This window comes from Amblyomma americanum, chromosome 8 (assembly GCF_052857255.1).
Source record: "Amblyomma americanum isolate KBUSLIRL-KWMA chromosome 8, ASM5285725v1, whole genome shotgun sequence".
NCBI lineage: Eukaryota > Metazoa > Arthropoda > Arachnida > Ixodida > Ixodidae > Amblyomma > Amblyomma americanum.
Genome location: NC_135504.1, coordinates 36,860,715 through 36,870,764, shown reverse-complemented (window position 1 = coordinate 36,870,764; position 10,050 = coordinate 36,860,715). Strand labels below are relative to the sequence as shown.

At 44.1% G+C, this 10,050-nt stretch overlaps 1 protein-coding gene across 1 annotated transcript; it reads left to right on the top strand.

Moving 5' to 3' along the window:
- Nucleotides 1-46: 46 nt before the first annotated feature.
- Atg12 (Autophagy-related 12) lies at nt 47-6,455 on the top strand. Its single transcript, XM_077634494.1, has 4 exons — nt 47-309; nt 661-797; nt 6,177-6,239; nt 6,330-6,455. The coding sequence occupies exons 1-4, from the start codon at nt 153-155 to the stop codon at nt 6,387-6,389; spliced, it is 417 nt and encodes a 138-aa protein (XP_077490620.1). The 5' UTR covers nt 47-152; the 3' UTR covers nt 6,390-6,455.
- Nucleotides 6,456-10,050: the final 3,595 nt, after the last annotated feature.

The following is a 10,050-nucleotide window of genomic DNA, read 5'->3' as shown; positions in this document are numbered from 1 at the left end:
ACTTACAAGTTCGAAGGTCGGATCCGTTCGATGGCTGTTCAGATCCGAAGCAATCCAATTTCGGGACAGTTTTCGTGGTTTGCGCGTTGTGTAGAGAGAAGTCGCTAGTGTGTTGAGGTTTTCATTGTTGACGCTTGGGCTGTGTGATCATCATGTCGGAAGAAACAGAAGGCTGTCCTACCGCAGAGTCTGCAACTAATGACAACGCTACGGAAGACACTCCAGAGGCTAGTGCATCTTCCGAAAAGCCAGACGGGCGTCAGGATCCCGCCGATTCTGTCGGAACCAACGCCGGTGAAAAAAAGAAAAGTATGCTGATTTTACATCCGAGCTTGTGCAGTTGCATTTCACCCCCCAGGAAACTCTTGGCATTTACTTTCTCCACCAGCTTCTGGTGGGTACGGCTTTAATAGAGTAGTGAGTTAAAACTCGCGCAACAGGCGTAATTAGTTGTTTCGAAGCGATCGTCGCTTTCGGTGCGATATGCCACCTAGCTGATTGCGTATTTCTGCGTGTGTCGTGGGATTTGCTGTTCATTTCTGCTGTTATCGGCAGTAAAACTGTGACCGTGAAGTCATTTTGCATTGAAGTGCCCGAGTAATTTATTCAGCTGATTAGTGAGTGACAGCGTGTTATGGCTGCCGTGCTTTCACTTTACAGTTGATGTCTTGCTGAAGGCGACTGGCGACGCGCCGATTATGGTTAAGAGAAAGTGGGCTGTTGCGCCAACGTCGAAGATCATGGACATCGCGGACTTCATCAGAAAGTATCTCAAACTCGACCATTCGGAGTCGCTGGTGCGTTTGTTTTGCTTCTTGATCACGCGCAGGCAGCGTTGTCGGGCCATTCGCTGTTCGGCTGCAAATGCTTGGTTTTCACCCATATTAGCAGTTCGCCTGTGACACCGCAGAGGGTGTAAATTTTTTTAGGGTAAAGAATTGTTAAAGCGCATGGTGTGCTATCATGCAGCTTTTTCTTTTCGTTTAGGGGAGGGGCTGTTCAAGGGTCGGAACAGCCCTCGAAATTTCGATGGTCGCAGCTCCCTTTTCCCAAATTGTGACCGGCGAAGCCCCCCCCCCCCCCCCCCCTCCCCCCCACACCTGCTGTCACGTCACTTTTCTGAAATAATTTACACATGCACTGTGAACTGAAAGAGGGCTGAAATTTTGCCTGTATCTCGGTTTGAAATACAGTAGTACTCACAAGCACACAAACGCCAGAAGCAAATCATGAAAGTGGTTGGCTGAAACTTCTGCCTGTATCTTGATCTGAAATAGTATTCACAAGCACGCACAAACTCCAAAAGCAGGTCATGAAAGTGGTTGGGTGAAACTTATGCCCGTATCTCCATTTGAAATAGTGCTCTCAAGCACATGCTAACTCCAGAAGCAGGCCATGAAAGTGGTTGTGCGAAACTTATGCCTGTGTCTCAATTTGAAATATTACTCACAAGCGGTGGCTCAGTGGTTAGGGCGCTCGACTACTGATCCGGAGTTCCCGGGTTCGAACCCGACCGCGGCGGCTGCGTTTTTATGGAGGAAAAACGCTAAGGCGCCCGTGTGCTGAGGATGTCAGTGCACGTTAAAGATCCCCAGGTGGTCGAAATTATTCCGGAGCCCTCTCCCTCCACTACGGCACCTAATTCTTCCTTTCTTCTTTTACTCCCTCTCTTATCCCTTCCCTTATGGCGGGGTTCAGGTGTCCAAGGATATATGAGACAGATACTGCGCCATTTCCTTTCCCCAAAAAACCAATTATTATTACTCACAAGCACACGCAAACTCCGGAAGCAGGTTATGAAAATGGTGCTGCAACTTTTGCCTGTATCTCCATTCGAAATAGTACTCTGAAGCACATGCTAACTCCGGAAGCAGGTCATGAACGTGGTTGCTGAAACTTTTGCCTGTATCTAGATTTGAAATAGTACTCACAAGTACACGCAAACTCCGGAAGCAGGCCATGAATGTGGTTGGCTGAAACTTTTGCCTGTATCTCGATTTGATATTGTTACGGTACACAGGCGCGAAGCGAAGCGGAAGTTGGTCTGTCGCTGGACAGTAGACGAGGACAAGGACGCTGCAGCTAATGCTAGTTTCTGGTGTTTCTTCTGTGTACGGGGCATCGTTCCATTTGGTGGAGGTGCGGGTACTGACAAGCTCACGTAAACTCCAGAAGCAGGTCACAAAAGTTTTTGCACTTACTGCGTTGCAGTGTTCTGTTGACAGGACCACTCTCACTCAGGAGGCTGCAATCTTTGCGACTTTCTGGCATGCCTAACACAAGTTTTGTTTCTTCTCGCTGCACTCAAACTCCATATTGCTCTATCACAGCACTTGTTTCCGTTTGTTGCTCCTGAAAAAGAAGAGAAAGCTAACATTGCTATGAATGGGTACATTTTTGGAGCACAGGAGACTAAAGTTTTGCAAGGTGCATGTTGGGTTCCCCTCCTAAGTGGCGAAAGTAGCCTTCAGCTATTTTCACCACTTAAATTACATACTATGCCCCAGATGCATATACTTGCTCGTCATAATCAGCCTCATGTAAGCGGGTCTATTTTTGATGCTTCTAGTTATGTGGCAAGCTTTTAAGAAACAAGACATTGTAAGTTAAAAGAAACGCATTTCTCCGGATGAAGCGCAACTCACAGATTATGCAGCCTAGAATTCAAGTGAGCAGTTCAGTAGCCTCTTGCAGACGTGCACACTGCATCTTTCAATTCCTGACTGCATATGTAGGCTACAAGAATGTTTTTTCATCATCATCATCATCATCAGCCTTACTACACCCACTGCAGGGCAAAGGCCTCTCCCATGTCTCTCCAATTAACCCTCTCCTTTGCCAGCTGCATCCACCCTTTGCCGCCTGCAAGCTTCTTAATCTCATCCGCCCACCTAACCTTCTGCCGCCCCCTGCTACGCTTACTTTCTCTTGGAATCCACTCCGTTACCCTTAAGGACCAGCGGTTATCTTGCCTTCGCATTACATGCCCTGCCCAAGCCCATTTCTTTCTCTTGATTTCGACTAGGATGTCATTAACCCGTGTTTGTTCCCTCACCCACTCTGCCCGCTTCCGATCTCTTAACGTTACACCTATCATTTTTCTTTCCATGGCTCGCTGCATTGTCCTTAACTTAAGCTGAACTCTTTTCGTTAGCCTCCACGTTTCTGCCCCGTAGGTGAGTACCGGTAAGATTATGCTGTTGTACACTTTCCTCTTGAGGGAAATTGGTAAACTGCCACTCATGATCTGCGAGAATTTGCCATATGCGCTCCACCTCATTCTTATCCTTCTAGTTATTTCCCTCTCATGATCTGGATCAGCTGTCACTACCTGCCCTAAGTAGACGCATTCCGTCACAACTTCCAGGCTCTCGCTGCCAGTTGTGAACTGTTGTTCCTTTGCTAGACTGTTGAACCTTACCTTGGTTTTCTGCATGTGAATTTTTAGACCCATCGATCTGCTCTGCCCGCCTAACTCATTGATCATGATTTGCAGTTCACCTCCTGAGTGACTCAGCAAGGCAATGTCATCAGCAAATCGCAGATTATTTAGGTATTCTCCATTTATTCTTATTCCCAACTGTTCCCAATTCAGGCCTCGAAATACCTCCTGTAAACTTGCGGTGAACAGCATTGGCGAGATCGTGTCTCCTTGCCTGACGCCCTTCCTTATTGGAATTTTATTGCTGACTTTATGGAGGACTATAGTAGCTGTGCAGTTGCTATATATATCTTCCAGTATTTGGACATAAGGCCCTTCTACCCCCTGATTACGCAATGCCTGTATGACTGCTGAGGTTTCCACTGAGTCGAATGCTTTCTCGTAATCAATGAAAGCTATATATAGAGGTTGGTTATATTCTGCACATTTCTCTATCACCTGATTGATAGTGTGAATATGATCTATTGTGGAATATCCTTTACGAAAGCCTGCCTGATCATTTGGTTGATTAAAGTCTAACGTTGCCCTGACTCTATTAGCGATTACCTTAGTAAATACATTGTAGGCAACGGATAGTAAGCTGATCGGCCTGTAATTTTTCAAGTCCTTGGCGTCTCCCTTCTTATGAATTAAGATAATGTTTGCATTCTTCCAAGCTTCTGGTACAGTCGCGGTCATAAGGCATTGCGTATACAGGGTGGCTAGTTTTTCAAGCACGATTTCCCCTCCATCCTTCAACAGATCTGCTGTTACCTGATCTTCCCCAGCTGCTTTTCCCCTTTTCATTGCTTCTAAGGCTTTCTTTACTTCATCTTTCGTTACTGGCGGGATGGCGCATTGCTGTGCACTGCTGTCTTTCTCATTAGCGCTCTGATTACATTGGCTACTGTACAGGTCTGTGTAGAACTCTTCGGCTACGTTAACTATCTTATCCATATTGTTAATGACATTGCCCTGCTTGTCTCTTAATGCATACATCTGGTTTTTACCTATGCCTAGTTTCCTCTTCACTGTTTTTAGGCTACCTCCGTTCTTTATAGCATGCTCGATTCTCTCCATATTAAAATTCCTTATGTCGGCTACCTTGCGCTTATTTATTAACTTTGATAGCTCCGTTAGTTCTATTCTGTCGGTAGGGTTAGATGCTCTCATGTTTTGGCGCTTCTTAATCAGATCTTTCGTCACCTGAGATAGCTTCCCGGTATCCTTTCGAACTGTCCTACCGCCTACTTCTACTGCGCACTCCGTAATTATTGATGTCAGATTATTGTGCATTGAATGAACATCAAGATCATCTTCCTCAGTTAAAGCCGAATATCGGTTTTGCAGCGCTATCCTAAACTCCTGTGCTTTCCCTCTTACGGCTAACTCGTTAATGGTCTTCCTCTTCACTAGCTTCTTCCGTTCCCTCTTCAAGTCTAAGCTAATTCTAGACCTTACCATTCTGTGGTCGCTACAACGCACCTTTCCGAGGACGGCCACATCTTGAATGATGCCAGGTTTAGCGCATAGTATGAAGTCGATTTCATTTTTAATCTCACCATTGGGGCTCTTCCAGGTCCATTTCCTGTTTTCTCGTTTGCGGAAGAAGGTATTCATGATCCGTAAATTATTTCTATCCGCTAATTTGACTAATAACTCTCCCCTGCTATTTCTAGAGCCTATCCCATAGTCACCTACCGCGTGGTCGTCAGCATGCTTCTTGCCCACCTTTGCATTGAAGTCGCCCATCAGTACAGTGTACTGCGATTTTACTTTATTCATTGCCGATTCTACGTTCTTATAGAAACTTTCAACGGTCTGGTCATCATGGCTGGATGTGGGCGCGTAGGCCTGCACCATTTTCAGCTTGTACCTCCTATTCAGCCTAATTACTATAGCTGCTACCCTCTCGTTAATACTGTAGAACTCCTCTACGTTGCCAGCTATATCCTTATTAATGAGGAAACCCACACCTAGTTCTCGTCTATCCTCTAACCCGCGATAGCACAGTATGTGCCCGTCCTTTAGTACTGTATACGCCTCACCTGTCCTCCTAACTTCTCTAAGCCCTATCACATCCCATTTAATTCCCGCTAGTTCCTCAAACAGCACTGCTAGGCTAGGCTCACTAGCTAAAGTTCTAGTGTTAAACGTTGCCAGGTTCAGATTCCAATGGCAGCCTGTCCGCCATTGGAATGTTTTTTCAATGGTGCATTTTTCAATGGTGTTTTTTCAATGGTGCATTTTTCAGTGGTGTTTTTTCAATGGTGCATTTTTCAACGGTGTTTTTTCAATGGTGCATTTATTCTTGAAACACTTGCAACAATGTATGCACCCGTTTGCTATCTCTCTTCCAAGTTCCTGGCTGTAGGCTCTCTTAGGTGTCTGTTTAGACCCTGGAAATGATTGGCTGGTCATGCAGAGAGACACGATAAGGATATCAGTGCTTAACATGGCATGCTTGATTCATCGCAGATAGTAGTGTAGAAAGAAAAGCTATATGGACAGCACACAAAAAGACTCAGCATTGAGAAGTGCTGTAGACTTTGTACTCTGTCTCGTTTTTGCATTTCTGTTCATTATGCTATATTAGTGCTCACTCTTGCCTGTTTGCCAGTCTCTTACCATTTTCCGACAGCAGGTGTTACATTCTTTTGTACTATTATTTTAAGGGAAATGTTTACATAAGGTTGTGAATTTATTGCTTCAGAGGTGCTCTAGGCTACAACAGTTTTCTGCTTATTGTGTGCAGTTCCTGTACATAAACCAGGCGTTTGCTCCAGCCTTGGACCAAGAGATCAGCAATCTGTATGAGGTATGTGTGTTTGCATGGCATTCGAGGAAGTACACTTGGGGCTGCTACGAATATTTTTGGAAATGCATTTTCTGTTGTTTTTATTTTCAGTGTTTTGGTTCCAACGGCAAGTTGACCTTGCACTATGCAAAGTCCCATGCATGGGGCTGAGGCTGGAATTTAGTTTTCAGCTTCTTTTTGTACATAACATTTGTGAAATAAATGCGTTTTATTTGAGACTGGCATATTTTTTAGTACCCCATTCCGCTTGGTACCAGGTTGGGGCAAGCATGGACTAACAGGGTCCGGTGAAAGTTCAAGCAGAGAGATATGCACGGTCTATTAGCATGTATTTCACACATGACTAATTTTCGGGGTCTCCTGTAATGCCTTCTTGCAGTTGGAACAACAGTTCTCAGTTCAGGCAATCATAGCATTTATTGATTAGGCATTGTTCTTGTGTCTGGCTTCATATGTAGAAATCTAATAACATCTAGCAAATAAAACAAGTATTGTTCTTATTGTGGAATAGGTGTAGGCTATAACTGCATTCCTAAGCGGTCACCTCATCATAGCGGCACTGGTGGAGGACTATCTGCATTGACGTGACCAGGAGTGGCGCGGAGAAGAATAGTGGGGGTGGGGGCACGAAGTAATTTTGGGTATGCATGATGCCTTTGTGGAATTGATCCTCTTGAAGGTAAAACAAATCCACTGCACAAAATACAGTGATGCGTGAGCTTTACGTACAAATTTTATCAGATCTAACTAGTGAGGGGGACTCGTACAGGCTGCATTATCAGGAAACCTCTTGCTTGTAGGGGTTTCAAGGAAGTGCTCATCAAATTATGCATGGCCTGGACACCACCCCTTGCCCCCTCCCTGGGCACCGTCACTCAATGACTGCTGGAAAACGTAATGCTGTTTTAAGCAGTGTTACTAAAGGAAGTTGCATGCAGTGAGGAATCAGTAATGCAAAATTTGGGCAGCCTTCTAGACCTTGCTTGTGCAGTCACCAGACAGAAATAAACATGCTTCAAGCAAACAAATATAACCAAAGTGAATAGTAAAGTACACAGATGCATCTGTTTTGGCTAAAATGCAGTGCCCAAGATCAAAATCTGCCGCATAACATATCCACCAGAGTATAGGAAGTGGGCCTGTGTGAACATACACAATGTAACTCATTTTCCTGGCCTTTTGTTTCTCTATTAAAAAAATACTGTATTCCAGCAGGTTCAACAAGCAGGGAGTGAAATTTGAGTTCACAGTTGCGGTATATACCGATGGGAAGCTCGATGCAGAAATCAAATATGACAAGTGCACGATACATTCAGTTCCCGTTGTTGGTATTCTCCTCCAAAACTGTGGTCAAAACCTGTTGACAAGCTTATCTGTCCATGCCGAGTAGACTGAGTATCAGCAGAATTACAACTTATGCCGTTCATGGCACACTGCTGCACTGCCTGGAATAGAACCACCTGGCTGCATCATTCATTTTTGCAGAGAACTTGCTAGTGTTATATAAAACACTCCCATCATATCTGCACCCACTAATGCAACCCTCTAATGCTACCATTTTACTAGCTATGTACTTTGTAGAGGTGTGTGAATATTAAATTTTTGGTTCCGAAGTGTTGTGTTGTGTTGGGTTTTATGGCACATAGGCAGCTAAGGCCATCATGCGCCAAGCTCAATTCCGAAGTGATTACAAGTAATAAAAATTGATTGCGAATCATACCGGATGCTTTAAAATATCGTTACAGGTTATTTTATAACATTTTTGATTATCAATAGAGGTAATTTAAAGTAAAAACTAATGCTTTACCATATAGCACAGCTATGAGAAAAAATGGGTGCACTGCAAATCTTGTTTCTACAAATTATGAGCATAATTTAGTGATGCCTACCGGGCAATAATTAAGGGAGCGGAATTATGCATAAGATAAACACATCATTTACAATTCTTTGAACAGTCTAACTTTGTTCAAACAGACTAATATGACAGTTTTACCTAATGCTTATAAAGGAGCTTATTGAACGCTGTTGTGAAGCAGTGTAAGGTGGCCAGATAATTCCGTACAGCAGGAGCGAGGCTGGTGACATTGCCGGTCAATTACTACAGGAGTAAAGTGCAGAATAATGCTGGAAAAACTCTGCAAAACAGCTTGAGAAACACGCAAATGCGGCAATTTGAGCTATAACACGAGCGGGACTATCCCTTTCAAGCTCCCTCGTGTGCCTGGATGCAAAGCGCCGTTGTGTATAATGCCACTCCAAACTCAGTGTTAACAAATACACGCAGCCTGCTCAGCCCTCGCGTGTTGCTTTTACCAGGATGCAAGCCCCCTTGATGGGCCTGAACACTGTCGCAAACCAAAGGTGTGAAAATGAATCCAAGCCATGTAGTTGGCATGGTTTCTTTTCCCCTGGGCATGGCCTGGCTTCGAGGTTTTGTTTCTTTCGTAAGATTTTTTTTAATGCGACGTCACTTAGGTTGTCTTACAAAAATTTCCGGCTTCTCTGTCACGAAATTCCCTTACTGGTCGAGAGGGTCATGACGTGAACACGTGACCACCAGTAGATGAATCGTAGTGCACCGCCAAATCTGAAGATCTGAGGACCTCTCCAAAATTTTGAAGTTGACCGACCCCTCAAAATTCCAAAGGACTCCCAAAATTTTGAAGTGGGGCCGTCCCAGAAAATGAATGAGGGCGGAATAGTGGGTCAGATTAGTACAATCCGATATAATCCAGTAGAAGGTACTTGGAACATTCCAGAAGGTGATGACTCATGCATACCATATATAAGGGCAACAGAACGAGTTCCAACTGGTGTTTTGGCATGAAAATCGCAAGAACATTCGACACTTATTGTAGACGCCACAGCAGGCAACTTATTAAGTTTTTGTGCACTTCGGCAAAATATTTGCAGAACCCATCTTAGTCTGTTTAAGCACCACCTGCGTGCACCCTGCGTATAGTGACCGTATAGTATACTCGTCATATAGTTATCGATAACTGATCGCTGGCACCTCTTCGCTTTCATCGCCAACGTGTTAGCAGCCAGTTGTGGGCTGCATCGTGGCATACCACAGTGACTTGCTGCGTGGTACTGCTTGTGCGTCTCTCGATTCACAAGCATGCAGCAGCTCTCGATGACCATCAGCACTTTGTTTTTATGCAAGGCTGTACAATACCGCATGCGCAGTTTTGCTGTGTGCTGGCTGTTTATTTTATGATGAAATGACAAGTGAACCGATATATGACAGTTCACTTGCTATTTCGCAGCATGTCAAAATGAGAACAGTTTTGATATACTGCGATAATTAGCCGTGGTACTTGAAATTCGAATAGTAAAAGTATGATGCGAATCGAGCAGTAAATACCGATCTGAAAACTATTCAAATATGCGCACCACTGTAGTATTATGTTCTCTTCTGGTGGTATGTGCCCATGTATTCCCAGTTATTTTGATCTGTATTCTTTGTATTGCATTTTCATTGTAATTTGCATTGGTTCAGTGGGAACACGAATTAATGCTTCGCTTGTGTTCATCCTATGTTGTACACTATCTGTCCCTTTGGAAAGCCGTGTTTGTTGTGGCACCAGAATGGAATAGCAAGCAGTGTCAACCAAAGTGCTAACTGGTTTCAATTTATTCTCAATCAAAAGATCATTGATGCAATATTCAGCAAGGTGTTGAGATATGCCGAAATGTCCAACCACCATTTTGTTTGCAATTTTTTTACTGAAAGACTGGTCACAAGGTTGAAGTGCTCAGTCGTGCAGAAAATAAGTGTAATTACTTGGTTATATCAAGAAAGTTTGCC